Source organism: Emydura macquarii, unplaced genomic scaffold (assembly GCF_026122565.2).
Source record: "Emydura macquarii macquarii isolate MOO-44397 ecotype Brisbane River unplaced genomic scaffold, CSIRO-AGI_Emac_v2 contig_3108, whole genome shotgun sequence".
In the NCBI taxonomy this organism is placed as follows: Eukaryota; Metazoa; Chordata; order Testudines; family Chelidae; genus Emydura; species Emydura macquarii.
The window spans coordinates 1,202,965-1,223,689 of record NW_027133245.1 but is presented as its reverse complement, the minus strand read 5'-3'; the positions used below and the strand labels follow the sequence as shown (position 1 = coordinate 1,223,689).

Below are 20,725 nucleotides of genomic sequence, written 5' to 3'. Positions count from 1 at the left end.
GGCTTTACCTGGCCTACAGACCTCGCTTTGGCCACCCAGGATGTGGATACATTTTAGAATGTAACTTTCATGTTTCCAGCACTGCACCACATTTAAGCAATTTGTAAACTCCAATGTTTATTCTTTTAATGTTCTCAAAAACATTAAGCATCTATTCATCAGCACTGTGCCTTTGTCAATTCTCTCTGTAGGGCTGGCTGTTTCCATAGAGACAGCATGCAGCCCCACAGAGAGCAGCTGTGTAGTGATGGCAAGGACGGGAGGAACAATGGTATTCTCTGCCTGGCTTGGCTAAACCCCAATCAGTCAGGGCTCCCCATGCTCATGGTTCCAATGCAAGAATCTGGGAGCCACCTAAAAATCATGGAAAATCTGGAGCTCCACGGCTCTTCTATGCAAGTTGAGAGTGTGATGACTGCTGCTTACTGAAGATGGCCATTGTGATTAAATGGGATACTACGAAGTGGGTTAGTGGTGCAAGAGGTATTTTGTCGGTCTGTTTCAAGGTGTGTCTACCCTGCAGCTGGAAGCATGCTTCCCAGCTTGAGTAGACAGACGTGCTAGCTCTGTTCAAGCTAGTGTGCTAAAAATAGCACTGTAGCTGGGAGGTAGCACTGGCAGTGGCTTGGGCTAGCCACCCAAATATGTACCTAGTGGTTCCAGGCAGTTTGTACCAGGTCATTAGCCAGAGCTACTCCTGGCTATCCTGCTTAGCATGTTAGCATCAAGCAGAGTTAGTTGTGTTTCTGTCTACCTGAGCTGGGAAGCAGGTTCCCCGCTGCAGTGGAGATGTACCGTCAGTCTCCTGCTGGTTCTACATGTTTGCTTCTCTATCAAGACCTTTTACTTAGCTGCAACAGAAACTATATGAAGTCCTTCACCATTGCCTGTAATCCTTGCTTCTTGTATGTCTGCTCCATACTGCCACACAAGGAGTCTTGCTGGTTCCAGGCATGCAGCTGACACTCTCTGCCTAGTGCAGGGAGTGCTTCCTCCCAGCTCCATGGACCTCTCCTATAACATAATGGACTTGCCCCAACTCTGCAGCTCCTCAGACAACATCCTTACCATTAAAATGTTGTCTGTTAGTTGAGAGGGAAGGAGCTGCTGGGCCAACACATTTATCACCAGAGGGGAAGGAGGATTAGGGAATAGACAGAGCACAGCACATCAGGGGTGGCTGTGATCTTTTCTCTGTCCTGCTGTCCTCCTGTGAATAAATGTCTCAGTCCAGCAGCTCCCTCCCTTCTTTTCCTTCCCTGGTAATGCCTGTTAACTCCAGGGAAGCTGCCCACTGTCCTCTTTCAGCTTCCTAGAGACCAGGGAGGGCAGTGGAGAGAGAAGTAGGGTTCCTTCCATTTGCCAGCCACCTAACCTCACCCAGGGCGCCTATGAATGCGGTGCAACAGAATAGGAGGATCAACTGGCTGTAGTGCAGGATGTGAGAAATCTGAAAGGGATCAGAATTAGGCCTTTGTTTGCCAACCTTTCACCTGGATTGCTCTACATGCAAAATGCCAGCACCCATATACAGAAAAGTTTAATGGTTTCTATCGTTGTTTGGATGGTAAAGTATTTATTTTGAAAGCCCAATGGCCAGATTATGGCAGGGGCACTAAGAGGAGAAGAGTATACGGGGCCTTCTTCCTACTTGCACCCTCTGGGGCTCCAGTGACACCGAAGGGAGTGAGGAAGTGAAAAGAGGAGAAAGGATGGTGGCCCACACTCTCTCCACACAGGTCAATGGAGCTGGCTGACTGTGGGGAAGAGAGCACATTGCACCTTCACAGTGCCTCCTGGAGCTCTCCGGACTGGGTGCAGCTCATCATCAGCCCCAGTGGGTCTACAAGGCACAGCCTGATTCTGATCATACAGCATAGTTCTGTTTATTTTTTAAACAAAGACCTGCACTTACCTCCACGCCGCAGAAGGCAAGAGCTGACGTGCATTGGCAGGGCAGCTTGCACTGCCATTGAGCTCCCTTTTTTAACCTGCGTCAATCTCCTGAGTCATTCATCTCTCCCTTTGGACAAATGATGGTGATTCTTTTCTTTTTTTAAAAATACTTCAGAACAAAACAACTGTTTGGAGCCAGAATCTGATAAGCAACTCAGCCCTTGTTATCATGTTCAGAGTACGAATTAAGGCATTTTCATTCTAATAATGTCCCCAATCAACAAACATTGTCACTGGCAGACCTCATGCTGTTCCAAGAAAACCTCATTTACCTTTCAAGTAATTTTTTGATTAGCACTTGCTGAATTTTCTGGCAAAACAGTGAAAGAAAGAGAAGTTCCAACAGCAGCAAGAGCCGCTTCAGACTGTTATGTTTAGGTGTGTTTTCACATCAAGAGAGCTAAATCAAGACAGTTATTTCGATGTAAAATCCTAGTGGAGACAAGACAACGTGGATTTCAACCTAATTTAGCTAGCCTAAGCAAATCCCAGGAATGTAGTGTTTACCTCAGCTAGCCACACTGAGTTAAACACTACTTGTCCTTTACTTCACTAGGATTTTACATTCAGACAGCTATCTTTAGTTCTCTCAATATAAAAACCATACACCTTGTTTTGCAATGAAGACAAAGCCTCTGTTGTGAAAGCACTCAGGAGCTCTCCCTAAAGAACTCCCAGGAGTTACCCAGCCATGACTGAGGCTATACTGTACCTACCATTAATCTCAATATTCTCAATTGCAACTAATTTGTGAGTAGGAACTACAGTTTCTAAAGCAAAGCATCTCATTTTATCATTTGACCACCCAAATCAGTTCAATACCTTTGTTACTCTTCTGTGTTTTCTTGACATCCTCTTCTTTTTTGGCTTTATGGAGAGCTTGTGCTTAGCCGCACTGTTGTCCAGACGAGTGACTGCCTGGGGGATCGCATCAAGATTGATTGATTCAATTGTGCCAGCAGAGGAAAGATGTCTTTTTGGTCGAGGTGATTTGACAGGAGTGACCTGTTTACCATATATACAAAGTAACCCTCATTAAAACCATACAAAGAGATTTAAAACAAATAACGTTTCTGTACGTGTGCATTCAAAGGAGTTATTAGTGGAAAACATACAAAACGAGGAGAGAATGTCCAGCAATATTCCCTTGGACATATTAAGTTTGCCAAAGGTTGAAAAAATACATAAATTCTTCTTTAAGTAAGTAACTCCTATCATGCTCTTTTTGAGTGAGGCTACATCAAAAATGGCTGAACTAGGAAAGATAAACATATCTGTGCATTACAACAGAGTCTACCTTGGGAAGTGCAACAGAGCCACCCCACCCCAATGGGAAATGCTAGAAACTTTATGCCTCAGGCAGGTACAATGCCTCCTGGAGCACAGTGGAAGCATGGCCATTGCCTCATGCTTGGTATATTCCCTCATATGTGGCCAGCTCTGCTGACTGATGCAGAAGTAGGGCAACAAGATGCTCATCCCTCCGCCCCCCATTTTTGCCTGTCTCTGTCTCATTTGCGGAAGTTAGCAGTAATAGTGGAACTAGCTTGGCTCAATCCTTGTGCTGCTGGGGGCACAGGGATTGTCATTCTATTTAGCTCTACTGGGGAATGCAAGAAGAGAGGTTCCTTGCAACCTCTTACCCTCCCTCCGCCTGTGCAAGGCTGGGCATAACAGAGCCCTAAATGCGTATGTAATATAGGTCATGTCGCTACATGTCACAAAATGCAGAGGATGTGCCACATGGACAAGTTAACGTTACTGTGTAGGAACCAGAACTTTTGCATTCCCATCTTTTTTAAACTGTGCAACCTTAACACTGCATTAATGTAGTTTATAGGCAAAAGTATGACTAACTCTTGGAGCTGGTGGCCATAGTGTGATGCTTCCTGGGGATACCCAGAGTTCTGAGACATCTCACTACCACCTGCCCTATCAGGAAGCCTTGTCTGTGCCTGACCATGGATCAGCTCTCAGACACCCCTGGCCACAGGCAACACAAGCACTCTTCTCTAAGCTCATGCAGACCCTGCTCTCTCTTTACAGATTAGCAATAGACACACTCCAACCCCCAAACCTCCTGAGCATCCCCTGGCCTGTCCAGCTCCTGGTTCACAAGATACTTGCAGTTTTCACTTGCAGTATTTGCTGCTCCCAAAAAAGCAGAACACGCCAGCTTACTAGTTACATCTGAGATCACTGCCCTGTTTAACACACAGCACATACTTAGATGAGTTTAGAGTGAAAATAAGAAGTTTGTTTAATCAAGTATGGAGATTCAAGTGTCTGCAAGTAGTAGAATTGAAAACAATTGGTCACATATAAAATAAAATTGTGACAGGCATTCTAGACCCTACACTTAATTAACAAGATCCTCTCATGTCTAATAAAGTATTGCTCACCAGCATTTTCCAGCCAGGCAGGCTGTGATCCCTTTTTCATTAAGCAAGCCATGTTTTTAGCTTGTCTCCTAGGTGAAGGATCCAGAGTGTCCTCTAAACTCAGATATACCCCCCCCCCCCCCCCCCCCCCCCCCCCAGTTCATTGTCTTTACTAGTAAATAGAATCCCCTCCTGCTATTTATTTTTTCCTGTATATTTTTTCTCTTGTAGATTTTGCAATCTTTTGACTGGTCTCAGGCTCAGTATACAGATAGGCCTCCATTGTGATGCTCAATACCCCCAAGACCAGATAGAGAGATAAGCAGCTGTACCTGCTGCTTGAAAGGAACCTATTTAAGACATGTCACCGCTTGGCTACCTGCCTTAACTCCAAAGCTTTGAGAACAAAATTTCTAGTGTAGATACATAAACCATTAAATATTATCCGTACGTAAATTTTGAAATGATAATGACGACCAGTGGGTTATTGCTTCTTGATGCAAACCTTATATGCCATGCTTTGGTGAATTTAATATACATATATCTGACCCAGGGGATCCCTGTAAAACGCTATGCATCCCTTATGTCATCTACCAGTTGGCACCAAGAAGTTTTTGGCTTACATCTCACCCCTTACATTGATGCAGGAGGGTTAGCCACTGCCTAATCCGGAGACATCAGATCAGAACACTCTTGCCTCGCCAATGCATCTGTGACGCTGTCTGGATTAGGGGTGACCATTTATAATATTATTGATATCAATATTACAAAATTACAACCAGTCTTGTAAAATATGCCATATCATTGGAAAAGTGATGATTTACTGAATATGATACGCTCATATATATATATGTGTATCATCTTTGTATTGTAGGCAATGAATACGTGTGATATTTCTGTATCTAAAACTTGTGCTGTGCTACTGGCTGACACCCCCAACAGATAAGCGCCAGAACTGTCTGGCCTGATTAAGGGCAAATCAAGGGCATTCAGCTATACAGTAGCCCAGGGAGAGAAGCCAGGGGTTACGCCTGAGTCATCAGGACATGTCGAGACACCTGTGAACAGGGAATTCCAAATGCTTTCCCATGCATGTGCTGTGGGCTTGTGTTTGAAACAGGCCACATGGCAAAAGAACATGAAAGGCAGCTGCACCATCTCTATCTTGTCTTCATTCATGTTTCCTACTTCTGGATTAACTATTCTATAACAGAAGCTCAGAAACAAAGACTGAGACCCATTCAGATACTGGATGTACTCCAGAGGAACTGTACAAGTCTGCAAACTCCACAATTCTTCCAAGAATCTGATATATATGGACTTTGAAGTCATTTGTATGTATCTGACTTGCTTTGATCATTTAACATCTCTCTTCATGTTTGTTTCTTTTCTTTTATACTAAACCTTTAGTTTTAGATACTAAAGGATTGCCTGGCAGTGTGCTATTTTGGGTAAGAACCAAACCTGTATTGGTGTGGTAATGTGGCTGATCCTTTGGGGATCAGGAGCACATTTTGGTAAAGTGAATAGAGTTTTTAAATAACTTATCTCTTTACTGGACCTAGTGGCTGATTGGGAGCCAGAGACTGAAATGCAATAAAGGGGGCTCTGTAGGTTCTTGTTTTAGCTTCTTGATAACCAATGTGGGGAATCAGAAGCACTGTTTGTGACTGGTTGGGGAATCTAACTTCAGTGTTAGCCACCAGTTTGGGAGAATCTGCTCTCCTTTTTCAGCCTGCCCTGATCATGGCATTTTCAGGTGGGCTACCCTAGGCACATATGGGTCACAGCATCCACCATTTTATTTTCCTTACCCTTAATAGGTATCAGTTCCATATCATATTCTTGGAGCAATATATACCAGTGTAGGAGGTTGGAGTTAGTAGCTTTCATTCTGTGAAGCCAGTCCTATGAAGAGTGGGCTGTTAGGACTCTGAAGTTTCTGTTAAATAGGTATGGCCTCAGCTGCCTTACACAATTGCATAAAACTCTCTTTCTATGACAGAGTAACTTTGTTCAGTTTGGGGTCAGTTTTTTACTTAAGAAAGCAATAGGATGCTTTTTTGTTGCCTTCACCTGCTTGCATTAGGACAGTTCCCAAGCCGGTGTTAGATGCGTCAGTACACTGGTCAAATATCTTGTCAAAGTCTGGAGTGGCCAGAACCAAGTTTTTTTGACAGAATTTTTTTTGCTGTGTCAAAGCCTTCATGACAGGCTGCAATCCAAATTACCTTGTCTGGCTGTGTCTTTTTTTGCAGAGGCCTGTAATTGAAGACACCATATTGCTGAAACCTACAAACCTGCGATAATAATTCACCAAGCCTACAAAAGACTTGTTTTTTGGATTGGGGTACAGCCCGGTTAACAATGGATTCCACTGTCAATGGATCTGGGCAAATCTGGCCCCCTTCTATCCAAAGACCTAGATAGGGGACTTCAGGTGCCCCTATTTTACACTTTGATACCTTTACTGTGAGACCTGCATCTTTGGATTTCTTCAGCACAATTCATAAGTGGCTTTTATGATCAGACCAGGAACTGCTGAAGATGGCAATTAGAGAGACAAGGTGAGTAAGATAATATCTTTTATTGGATCATCTTCTGTTGGTGAGAGAGAGAAGATTTTGAGCTTTACACAGAGCTCTTCACAGCTTGGAAGCTTCTCTCTCTTACCAACACAAGTTGGTCCAATACAAGATATTATCCCACCTATCTTGTCTCACTAATGTCCTGTGACCAACATGGCTACAACAGCATTGCATTCAACAAATGAAGATGACAATGACATCTATGTAGGCTCAAACAAAATCCTGTGACCCAACTAACACTTGGTTAATGAGCCTCTGAAACGTGGCTCCTGCATTAATTAACCAAAATGGTAACACTTTTAACTCAAAAAGTCCCAAATCAGTAATGAAGGCAGATTTGTGTCTGCATGACGTCTAATGGAATTTGCCAATACCCTTTTGTTAAATTCAGAGTGCTCAGGAACTTTGCCCTGCATAAAGTGTCCAGATGTCATCTTTTCTGGGTATGCATCAGGAATCTTGACAGCATTAAACTTTCTGTAATCAGCACAAACTCTTACATTATTTTGTGATAATTGGGCTTAAAAAATTACCCTAATAATGAGCTTAATTGTAAAAAGTATCTGAAAGTTCGTATGATGTTACAATAACCTATCACAATAAATGTTGGTGGAAAATAGGTCAAGGTGTTTTCAATAACGAATGTTGAACAGGTGCAAGAAAACTAGACAGAGAGATTTAATTAATCCAAACAAAAGAATTATTCTGAACTGCCTGGCTTTTTGGGAGGTTTTGCTGCACCATACCCATCACAGACTTTAAATCCTCCTTAAATCTTTGCACTTATTCAGCCATCAGTTCCCTTCTGATTCAGTGCCCCCTCCCAGGAGTCTCTAATGAGATCCAAAGGAATGAGCTTTCTCCTCTACAAGAGGCCAAATGGAGCAAACCCTGTGGATTCATGTGGCACCACCTGATAAGCAAACAAAAAGCCAGGGTAACATTACATCCCAGCCACTTGCCCTCTTGTTTACATACTTTCTCAGCACAGATTTCAGGATCCCACTGAACCCTGAAGTAAACCATTTGTGTCTGAATGATATGAGGCATATTTCAATTGCTCTACCCAACACATCCTTCACAACTCACCAAATAGCTGGCACATGAAATAAGAGCCCCGCCGATAAAATCTCTATTGGAAAACCCACCCTGTTGAGTACAGAGAAAGGTGCCTTAGCAACAGTTTCGGCTTCCACATTAGACAGGGCAGTTGTCTCTGGTTGCCTGGTGGCAAAATCCACCACTACTAATAGAAATCTTTTCCTCCTCTGGGCTGACTCAGGTAATGGCCCTGTGATATCCAGGGAAATCTTAAAAATGCTTCTTTGATTACTGGTAAAGAATGCACAGGAGCCTTGCAGCACCCTACAGGCTTTTTCCACTTTTGACATAAGTCACAAGTTTTTCCTTTATTTTGAATATTAGGCTAAAGGAAATTTTTCTTTAGCCTTTCATATATCCTTCTGTTCTCAAGTGACCAGCCAAAGGGCAATCGCAGGCTAGGAGCATTAGCTTCACACAACTGTTGGTAGTGCTCCCCAAATAGGGCTTCTGTGTACATCCTTCTCTCTTCTACAAAGGGCCTCCCCCTGTTCTTTTTATCTGGGGCTCTACTGAGGATGGCCTCCATTACTCTCTAGGGAGGCATCTACACTCTCTTCTTCAGTAAGTTCCTATTTGGCTTTTGCTTGCACTGAGAGCTGTCTCAGATAAGGGATGTGACTCTTTCCTTCCCTCCCCTAGGGACACATTGCTCCTTTCTGCTGATAAGGGTGCAGAGGGCTCCTCTCAGCTCTCTCTTCCTCTGGGTTTACCTCTGGGATCTCAGGGACATATTCCCTCTTGCTACAGATCACATTAACAGCTTTATCATTATGTCGTTTCCCACCACTACATCAGCTGGAGGATAGATCCATCAATGGCTATTAGCCAAGATGCTCAGGGATGCAACCCCATGCACTGGATTTCCCTACAAAGGCTGGGACTGGATGATAGGAGATCAATCATTCAATAATTGCCCTGTTCTATTCATTCCCTCTGAAGCATTTGACACTGGCCACTATCAGAAGACAAGATACTGGGCTAGATGAACCATTGGTGTGACCTTGTATAGCCGTTCTTATGTAAATTCTTAAGAAATCCCACATTCAAAGTACCCCTTAAACCTTCCCACTCTAATTGAATGCTGGCTAAAGACACTGTGGCTTTAAATTGCCTGAAGGCAAGGAATTCTACCTCCTGCCCTGGAGCATATCAACATCCTTAATCACATCTCTCCTGACCAGAGAAATCTGGGCACCAGTCTCTTTCCACCTCAACACACTTTACTCTTTACCTTGGCCTCTTCAACAAATTTTTTGTCTACCTCCAGGAGATCAGACCTGAGAAAATTACCTGGAACCCTCCGGCCACCACTGAAGTCTCCGACTCAGGGTACATGCATTAACCTGGGCAGGTCTGGCCCTGTATTTGGACTCCCCATTAGTATTTCTTCCTGGGTTGAAGAGACTACACAAGTAGCACTTTCTTCATCCGTCCCCTTGGGTTGGAGCCTGATAATTAGGGTTACCAGGAGGTGACTGGTACTGGAGTGGTGTGTGCTTAGTTCTCTCTCCTCCCTCCTTTTTCCCAGGAATAAACCCAGGGACCCCTATTACACCAGTCTTTTGTACTGCGCTTGGGGACCTGCACTCCATGAATGGTCTTGTTTGTAGGTATAAATCAGCAGCATCAGTTGCAGCTTCCACAGTTGCTGGGGACTTTTCCCATACTGTTGACCTCACCTCCTTGGAGCAGATATCAAAGAGCTGCTCCTGAGTAAATAGATCTGTCAAGTTTCTGCCCCTTTACTTTTTATCCATTTCCTCAAATAATCCCCCATTTTAGTAACATAATCCCTGTGATTTAATGTATTAACTTTTTTGAGGTTTCTACAGTTTAGGTGGTATATCTCTGGTGTAATTTGAAATCTTTTTAATACCCACACCTTATACGGATTATACAACATAACATCATTTACAGCCATATAATTGAACACTTGTAAAGCTTTACCAATCAAATTGGAGAATAAAACAGTCATTCTCTGGTCATCAGGGATTTTATGCACCCTGCATATCCTTTCAAAGGTGGTCAGATATTCTTCAGTTTATCCCAGCTGGGTGAGCCCTGGTAAGGAGTACCCATGCGCTGAGGGTTCTGTCTTTGCATTACAAGTTTTATAAGCTCATGCTCCCTTTCCTTCTCTTGAACTTCATGCTTTTGGTGTTCCAGCTCCAGTATTCACTGGTGGGCCTCCTCTTGTGCTGTTTTCTCTGTCTCCTGCTATCATTCATGCCCCTTGTTTTTGCTTCTCTGTTACCATCTCCCTTTCCTGGACTCTTTCCTTTATTTCCAGTTTTCTGATCTCTCTCTTAGCCAGCACTAACTGCGTTGCTGTTTAACTAAGAATTGTGTCAGGTTGGTTCTTAAAATCTGCACCTCCTTTGACCTCAGGCACTTTTAATAGATTAGTCAGTTCCTCTTGATGCTTATCTTCCGAGAATAAAGCTTTCATCCCCCTCCATATTTTTCCTGTAGCATTTAAGACACATTCTGCACACAGTTTTGCCAGCTCCTGCTTGATATGTTTAGCATATGTCTCTGGTTTACTCATCCTGTCCTTTCCTTGGTTCTATTTTCCTTACCCAAAATATACAAATGCAAAATAATAAACCATAACCTTTTCCTTTAACTATTTCCAATTTTCTCACTTTTGAGTCTCTCAAAGGCACTTTTGAGTACCTTTATCTGGTACTGTATATAAATGCCTGGAGCGTGACCCTTGGCTAACCAGCAAATGGGGTATAGATCCTGCTGACTGCTACAGTGACACTTCCCAGGGGAACCCAGAGTTGAGAGGCATCTCACTACCACCTGCCCTGAGCACGAGAAACCTTGTCTTTGCCTGCCAAAGGTCAGCTCCCCAACTCCACTAGCCATGGGCAACACAAGCCCTCTCCACTAGGCCCATGCAGGCCCCATGCTCTCTCTGTAAGTTAGTGATAGGCACACCCTAGTCCCCAAGTGTCCCCTTAGAGCATCCAACCCCTATTCCACTGAACACTGGCAGTATTAATAAATTTGCTGCTCCCAAAGAAGCAGTACAGCCCAGATTACTAGTTGCACTTTAGATCATCACTCCATTTAACGCATACATTTCAGAATGATTATGATGATCATTGGGCTACTGGCTCTTGATAGAGACCTTACAACCAGCCATTGGTTAATTTGATATGGACACACCTGACCCGAGGATCCCTGTAAAATCCTATGCATACCCTGTGCCTTCCACCCATTGTCACCAAGAGGTTTCTGGGTCACACATAGTGAACAAAACAAGGACACACTGGTCAGTTTTAAGCAGTAAAAATAAATGATTTATCTTCAGACGTGTTCGGTTATTAACAACTTTTAAGAAAGAACTTGGTATTTTGTTTTAAAGGAACACTCAGTGACTAAGGAAGTCATTTTCATTCATACTAACTGGATACCCCAACTGGGACATAACTAAAATTAGTTTATCTTTATAAACTACTATTTAATCAGCTCTGGCTGCCCTGAAGAAAGGTTAGCAGTTAAAGTGTCACCAGGGAAATATCCTGATCCAATACTAGTTGCCAACTCTCATGATTTTATCGTGACTTTCACAATATTTTGATGTTTTTCTTTAAGCCCAACTTGGAGGCAAGTGCTTATGAAAGACTCTCCAGCTTTTATTTTAAAAAAATTAAGTTTCTAGATTTCATGGTTATGGAGAAAAGTCTGAAAATATTACCTGAGGACACCTTAAAGGCTCAGAAATCATTAGACAAATAACAAGAATCCAACATTTATTATTTTTTAAAATCTCAGGATTTGGGGATCTGACTTATGATCTTTGAATGCTTGGGATTGACAACACGTAATGGAAGCAGGATCAGATACAGTATATGCTGCAAGTAAAAGTATTTTGGTTTGCTCACATATAGAGTGTTGTATTTCAGGTACCTTAGTAATATTCAACCTTTAGGCATGAATCATTTGGGTTGGACTTATTATTACTTGAGTTTCCAAAACTATATTTAATTGGCACACATGCCAAAACAGTATAAGGTGACACTAAAGTATACATTCCTCAAAATAGGTGTTGAGTTCTAAGCATAAAGTGACAACTAAAATTTCTCATTGCATATGAAAGTCTCTGTTTAAATCAAAGAATTTGGGCTGTGCACTGTCTTTTAGATTGCAATTACTTGGGCCCAGATACTGCAAATACTTATGCACATGTATAACTTCACTCGTGTATACAGTTGCACTTAAATACAATAGGATTATTTTCATGAAATATATATGAGTAAGTGTTTGCAGGACAGGGGCTATTTCCAGCCATACTGAAAACATGTTAGATTTGCAATTGGTGTGAATTCAGAAAAGGAAGAAAAGGCTTCTACAGAGGAAAAATTAGTACCTTTTTTTCCAAGACAGCTCTGAAATCCACAGAGGTTAAATACAGGTCTTTCAGCGAGCCAGTAGCTTAAAGATCTTGAAATATTTTGCATAGCCTTATTAAATTACATGTAGGCATAATAAAGTAGTAAAAGTATTTATGAAAATGATAGCTCTTTAATTCCTGTAATTCAAATACAGGAATGCTTGAAGAGCAGATGAGATGGAACTGTCTTCAGTTTTCTATAGTCATCTATTATCACTGAAACAGATTTCCCAACTTCAGTCACTACTCATTTACCAGTGTCTCCTCAAATGCAGTACATCAGAATTGTAGTGTCAACTGCAGCTTTGGATGAATTTGGGACAATAAAACTGAATACTGCAATAAAATAACTGGCAGTTTTCTATAAAACAAAGGAAGAAAAAAATCAAAATAGAAAAGAATTTGATACAAATTCAATTAACTATTCATGTCTTGTTACCTTCTCTTCCCCTTCATGTCCTGTTCCAGGCGAACTCATAGGGTTTAATGAATCCAGAGTGTCACTTAACTAGAAAATAAGATTAGCACAACTAGATATTAGAATGTAAAGGATCTAATAAATATAAATAAAAGAACTGGTGAAATCACAGAAGGTGAGAGTGAAAAGGCCTATTTAGGACTTTTACTCCACCGTCACTTGCAACACAGGCCTGACAGATGCACAGTTCTGCTTCCTGGTTACTTGTTTTTTCTTCTACACTTCTATAATCTTATAGCTGTCTATAAAGGAAAGGGTCTGTAGATATCAGACTAATGAGATCCTACAGGCTACACAGGCTAAAAGATAAGAGCCCACACTTGTTCTTTAACACTAGATAATTAGGTTTAACACCAAAGGAAAATATGACTTACCATGACTTCTAGCAGTTTTGAATACATTTTGTCATATTTAGAATCAATGTATTATCCTGACTGAAGCATGGATCAGAATAAAATGGAATTAAGAGTCCCATCCTCTCTTAGGGGAAAACTATCTACATACATTTCAACCCAGAGCTTCTTGTGAACTTCCTCCCTCTGGAGCCAAATGGGATCCACACACAGGCCCCTTTGATTTGTTAGTTCCCATCATTAAGGGTTCATTAATGCTGCCAGAGTGGTGCTGTCAATGGCTCGCCTAAATGCCATCTGCCACCAGAACCCAGCTTATGGGAGTGGATGCTAAGCCATAGAGGAGGAAGCTGCATTAATTACTGAAGGCTGCAGGAACTTCATTAACCATTTGTACTAGAGTAGCACCTAGAGGCCCTAACCAAGATCAGGCCCCACTGCACTATATGCTGTATGCATGTGCAGTAAGAGACAGTCTCTGCCTCAGAGAGTTCACCATCTAACTAGACAAGGCACACAAAAGGTAAGAGGAAACACAGGCAAAGCAATTTGCCCAAGGTCACTAGCTCAGGCAGGAACAGAATCCAGGTTTGCTGCATCCTAGTCCAGTGCCTTATCCACAGGCCAACTTGCTCTGCTTTGGCCTGTGGGTTTTATGGGGAAAATTATTCAGTGAAACTTGGCCTTCATCCCCATCCCAGTGCTTCTCCTTGTGCCCTCCAATTCCATGGAGCTGGAGCGGTCCTCAGTTGGGACAAGAGGGAATTGGCCACCATGCCAGAGAGGCAACACTGCCCTATGCTCTGCCCCCCAAAAACGATTTCTGGGTGTAGGCTGTCCTCTGCACAGGAAAGTACTGGGATCCTAAATTTGATATCATCATTTATGTGCATTAACTTAACAGTCTCTCTTTTTATAACTGTTCTTATATTTGTGCATTACAGAGCACATTTATATTACTCCTTTCAGCGTAGAGCTCGTGAAGCTTTCTGTGCTATGAATTATAGGGTATTTGCATCTTTGATATAAGTAATGACTAGCTTGCTTTTTAATCCCATGTTTTCAATACTGACATATTTTATGTATTCTCTGTGACTCTCCTTTTATGCCTCATTAGCAGATATTAGTATAAATCCTTAATAATTAGCATTTCAAATACATGCCAAATCAAACTGAGAACTGGAGCCATTAATCCAATTTACCCAAACAATAACAAACAAAAACCACACAGAACATAAGAAATACACCACCACCAAAACTTAGCACTTCTAAACTTCAGCTCACGAAGTGCTGCACAAAGATGCATACACATTCTTATCCCCTGTGTACAAGCAGAGAGAGGACACAAAGGCCTCAGCAGCTCTAGAAAATTAGGTTGGCATTACTACACTGCTCAGAGGTGTGAAAAATCCATAAAGATTTTGATGTCAAGTGTTGTAAAGCTTCAAGTGAACAGAGGGGCTCATTTAAATAGTGCAAAAACAGATAAAAAGATGGGAGTTCTTTGGAAATCCTTTAACAGGCAGAGTTTGTTCTATTATTATTCACTAACTACTGAAGGGGAAGAGGGAGTTCAGAATGAGGAAGAAAAGGAAAATCAGCAAATCTCAAGGAGTTTGATGGAGGCTGGCTCTGAACATGTGCACATTTAGGGGAGGGTACAATATGCCATCTCCTCCCAATGGCTCTGTTTAGGGGAGTGGCAATACCTGAAAGGTGGTGAGAGGCGGGTCCCCAGCTCCCTCACCATCAAGCCAACCAGTGGTGGAGAATGAGTACCCACTGCAGCTGTGGCAAGCTCTACCTGAGAATCCTTGGGAAGAATTCTGGCTGAGCCAACCCAAATTCAAACATCCTAAACAAAGCTTCATTCAAACACCCTACTGAATGGGTAGGGATGTAGGCTGGAGGTGGACAGACAACTCTTCTTGCAGGGAGCCCATGGGTCAGATAGGTAAGTCCTGAAGAGACACAAATTCTTGATTCCTGTGCAGCCCTGGAGGTAGAGCCCTGCACAAATACAAAATTTGTATCTGCATCCGATCTGCGATCCACAAAAAGGATCCAAAGATATGAAGCAGGTATCTGTGGATTTACAGAGCTTTAAATATAAAATTTGGATCCGCAACCTTCTGCGATCTGCAAACATGGTCTGCGGATATCCACATCCGCATATATCTGTGGATATGAAGCAGATATCCAGGGATTTGCAGGGCTCTATCTGGGGGGGTACAAACACAGTGGAAACAATACATTTCTGCTGCACAGGGCAGCCATGAAGCAGAGGGATCAAATAAGAGGATTCCAGATCCCACTTCACAGTGCTGAGTTCAGCTCCACAATAATGCTGGGGAGGGTGGAGGGCTTTGGGGACAGACTGGGGCTCTACACCCTGCCTCTGAATTGGTGAGAGGAGATTCCTTGACTACCCACTGCACAAAGCTCCTTTGCTAGTGCGTTGTGTGAGGGATCCAATGTCACTCAGTGTGCTCAAAGTTGATGGAGAAAGGTGCTAGTTCATTTGGAAGTGCTACAATTTGTTGAAGGTTTTTTGTGTAGTGAGGGAGTGCTGCATTATTTGCCATTTGCCCCATTAATAGCAACATCATTTTTTTTAATGGATAGATACAGTACTTTCCAAATACACAGCGGGATTATGTCTCCACTTCCAGGAGTTTACAGTTTTATGTTTACATTAAAAACACAACTGATAAATGCTCAGGTGCCTTAGTGGGAACAGATGCTTTCCTTCTGCCCAGATGGTATGTCTACACAATAGCTGGGAGCATGCTTCCTAATCTGGATACTGTCTGCTTGAGCTCGCGTGCTAAAAATAGCAGCGGCACAGATGGTTGCTCGGGCTAGGTTTGTACACAAGTGGCTAACCCAAGCTCCTGCTGTGTGACTGCAACCACACTGCTATTTAAAAGCTACATCTTCACTGACGGCGGCAGATTCGCCGCCATCAGATCGATCTATCTGGATCGATTGAGCAGCAGTGAAGACCCGCTCAATCAATCCAGAAGTTGATCCAATTAAACCACCTCAAAAGGCGTAGTGCTGTGTCGACAAGTACGCAATTCCTGTCGGTACAGCGTAGTGGAGATGGCGCGTAGAAGAGGATTTAGGAAGTTGACATAAGTTACGCAAGCTACTCCGCGTAGCCTACACGGAAGCACTACAGCGGCACAGCTGCAATGATTTCAATTTTAAGTGTGGACAAGCCCCTGGTGTGCGTCCATCTACCTGCGCTGGGAAGCACATGCCTAGCTGCTGTGCAGACATACCCATAGACTGCCCAATATGCCGGAGGCTTGGGAGGTGCAGTGGTGAGGGCATTAGACAGTCAGCATGCCTGGGTTCTATTCTCAGTTCTGCCACTGACTCTGGGCTTGTTTATACTTAAAACGATACTGCAGTGCCACTGCATCGCTTCAGTGTAGACATTACTGCCTTCGGCTTAGGTTATCCTTGCTCTCATTCCAATCTGTGAGGGGCAGACTTCTTAAGAGAGGTAATTACAGCACAGACATTTGTCCTGTAACTGGCCCATTGGCAAAGTGTGTTAGACTCCAATCCCTCTCGCACAGGATTTTCCCTTTAGCTGCCATGCATCAGCTGTGCACAACTTCCCACTCTGAGGAATCCAGTATTCTGTGTCTCTCATCAGCCTTTTCCTGACCTTTAGAAAGACATCATGTTTGCCACCTGCTCTGTGGGAACTTAGTGGTGGGTCTTTGGAATAGTTAACATCATTGCCTCCCTCCCAGGACACCAAGCACATCACCCCCAATGAACATACTTGTCATTAGTCTAGGGAGCAGAATTTGAAAGGGCCTACTAAATCTGGGTGTTCTCATATAAAAAACCTGCTGCCGTGGCTCAGTGAGCTCAGATATGCCACACTGGATATTGCAGCTATGCCCCATTAAATTCAATGCTTTCGATAACAGTGCGATGTAGTGAATATGTCCATTTAAAATGCTTACTTTATTATCACTGTCTGAGAGCACTGTGTCCTGTTGAATCTCAGTCTCCATCGGGCTACTGAGTAAGACATCCTCTTCTAAAGTAGCATTTGCCTCCTCCATTGTCCTCTCAGAAATTGTCATTTGTAATGGTTGTCCAAATTTAATAGTCTTGGATAACTGTTGCTGAAAAACAAGAAAAAATGTATTTATGTCATGAATGAAATAAGTTGACTGTACTGCACACGCCCGCTCTCCCTGCTGACTCTGCATATTCTGCAAACAATTTGAAATACATAAGCCAATTACCAGGGCTAGAGAGCAAGCCAACTCCAGATTCCACAGCTATTGTGACAAGGCAGAGAAAAGGAAGGATACTTATCGGTAGTAACCTATTGTCCTCCACAATCAAAATGTAACAAAGTCACTAGTGATTCTGGGTGCTGCGTTGCCAACTCTTGCTGTTTTATTATGACTTTCATAACACTGGTGTTTTTCTTAAAGCTCTCTCTCTTAGAGTCACATGAACATCAAAATCAAGTTTTCATTAACACAAAAACAAGGTCAATTTCTAGCCTTCCTGGTGGCAAAGAAAATCTAGAATTCTTTACCTAAGTGCATTCTCAAAGGTCAAAATCCAGAAGGCCAATAAAAAGAACCCTACATTTATTATTTTGTAAAAAATCTCATGACTTTGGGGTCCAGACATGATTTTTAAATGTTTAAGGATTGGTGATAGTGCACATTACAGGAACCTGATTTTCAGAGAACGTGGAGCATCTACCCTATGAAAAATCAGGCCCCTTTTAAGTATCTCAAGTTGAGCTCCCAAAAATTCAGTTATCCAAACTCATTAATCACTTCTGCAAATCTTGGCTGATGCTTTCCCACTGCAGATCCTCATTCACCTTGCCACAAAGCTGTTGGTGTACAAGAGAACACAGAATTCCCACAGTGAGGTTCTGCAGAGGATAACGTCATGAAGGAGAACCATAGCACATACTGGTAGGTCAAAAGATAATGTGAATTTTGGAGCTTTTCCTTTTCCCCTTTTTCTTTTAATTTAATCCTGTTTCTTTTCCAGATATGCTTTTAAAACTTCTCTCTCAAAGACTATAAGCAAGGTTCTCTTGAATTGCAACAAGGACAAAGTTAACAAAACAAGTAGCATTTTATGGCTGTCTAGAAGCATGTCCTCTGGTGCTTTTCAGCAGTAATGGCTTTGGCTTACACAGAGATCCACAAAGTAAGATCCTTCTTTAAAGTACAGAAATTAATTTCTGTTATGCTTATGCCTAAAAGAATAAATTGTTTGAAAGAGAACATCTTTTTAACATGAGATTTAGAAGAAATTATCTTGCAAGAATAATGAATAGGAAAGAGGAATCTTCAGTATTTGATTTTCTTCCTGAATATTTACAGGAATCACCCCCAGTTAGAAGAGATAAGACCGTGTAGTAATTTTCATACTTTATTCTCTTTCAAGGACAGGAAATTCTCCAAAGAGGATCCCCCATCACTGTGAAAATCTGCAGCGAAGGAATGCTCACATCAGAGATTCAAATGTGTAACTTCCATTCATGTGAATGTCAATTACAAGCATAGATCTTTGCTGTGAATTTACCCCCTCTGAATTGCAGAAAGACGCAGTGTAGATTAAAGTAGCAATTATGTAAAGCAAAGATATGACTTCAGCTCCGAACCAACAGCATGGGTTAGGTGAGACCTTGGCATGAAAACACAGTTTTTGAGAGGAGTTATAAACCTCAAAGGATTGCAGGTCAGTCTCAATTCACATAACCATCCAACAGTTTGGATTCTTCTCTAAATCTTATCCAGATTAGCTAAATTAATGTCCCACAATGCCAAACCAATTGGTGGGAGGGAGGGGGTATAGAAAGAGAGAGAATTTGTCTGTCACCAGATTGATGAACTAGGACTGATATTCCTCCATCTCCTCGCTCAGGCATGCACAGTTTTTGCTTGCTGCCCATCTGCATCCTGATAATGGGCCATTGAACATAATTTGCATGCTGCAAAGGGACTGAGCTAAGAAAGTCACACCTGCTTAGATACCCCGAAGGAAATCTTGGTCCCACTGAAGTCAATAGAAAAACTTCTATTGATTTAAATGGGGCTGAGACTTCACCCCAAGTCTTTTCAGACTTTACTTTCTCTAGATCTGCATTCTACCTTGGATCTTTACACACCCTCACTGAAATAAATAGGAGTTCCACATGCAGAACAAAGCAATGGCCCTGTGTGGGTATGATCCGGTATGTTGCTGAGTGCCCTCAACTCTCACTGATTTTAGTGGAAACTATATCAGAACCTAAATTTTAATTTAGTAATTTCTTTCTTAAACTAAAAATGAACCCTTAATTAGAGCCAGATTCCAATACCCATACAGTGGGTAGTACTCTGGCTCAGAGTATCCCCATTGGAGCTAGTGGGACTACTCAGCGCAAAGTATTCAATGTAAGGGTATTAGAATCTGGCGCTCAGTGAGAAAATGCGTCTGCTGTGTCTCTGGATATATCGCTTATAAAATGTGCCTGTTTCATAAGATATTTTTGTATATATACAAATTACAGTTTTGAAGAATAGAGGGATGGATGGGGTGCCTTGTTCTACACATATTATGATATTTCACATGTACAAACTGCTATGAACATTGGAGGATGCCTATGAATGGAGCTATTGTAGCGAATGGTATGTGCAATAAAAGAGAAGCTGTATCTTGTTTGTTCAGACTAAAGAATTATATTGTAATCTGGAATGTTTGAGAACCGTGCTGTAAAAAATGCTTATCCATATGTATGAGGGTTTTTTAATTTATTTTATTGAGATTCCCAAGAGCTAAAACATTCGTGTTTTGTGGCTAATATGCAGCTTTCAAAATTACTCCCAAAATTAAAGATTTATTCACTCAGACTTACAAAAATTAGTCTGAAGGCTGAAAGTCTACAAATGCTCATATTTCTGCATGGAGCTGGCTTCCTTAGGGCACAGAACATTCTTTTCTGTAGTTACTCCTAGCATATTTAAATACATTGATTTAATTAAATAAACATTATTAATAAATTTCCACTGGCCAATTTTCTTTCAATGTTTTAATCTCCGAGAGCTGATGTTGAGTGCTTAATGTCAAAATCCCAAACATCTCATTACTCCTTTGTCATCTGAAAGTGAGATTCAGACAAGGAAAAGACTATGTTCCCTTAACTAGTTTATGATATTTTCCTGTTGAACCAAGGGCAGAATCTGAAAGGCTGCATAAATAACCATCCCCTGAGTTATTTTTAGAATGATTCCAAATTTCCTGTATCACTATATTTTTTCTGGCCACCTAATTCTAAACATATCATCATGCATTGCTTCTGAAGTCTGTTATTTTCTCAATGCAGCAATGTATTCTGAATTAACATTAAGAAATCCATGCCACTCTTGGCTGGTGAAAGCCAGTGAAGAAAACTATTAATGGAAATTATT

The 20,725-nt window shown here is 41.9% G+C and overlaps 1 protein-coding gene across 1 annotated transcript in view; it reads right to left on the bottom strand.

The window, feature by feature from the left end:
- CRACD (capping protein inhibiting regulator of actin dynamics) overlaps positions 1–20,725 on the bottom strand; it is a 48,346-nt gene that overhangs the window by 26,294 nt on the left and 1,327 nt on the right. Inside the window, exons 2-4 of the mRNA XM_067530530.1 lie at positions 17,255–17,419; positions 12,874–12,942; positions 2,779–2,961 (exon numbers count right to left, since the gene is read on the bottom strand). Coding sequence (XP_067386631.1) covers positions 2,779–2,961; positions 12,874–12,942; positions 17,255–17,419 — 417 coding nt within the window. The remainder of the gene's footprint in view (positions 1–2,778; positions 2,962–12,873; positions 12,943–17,254; positions 17,420–20,725) is intronic.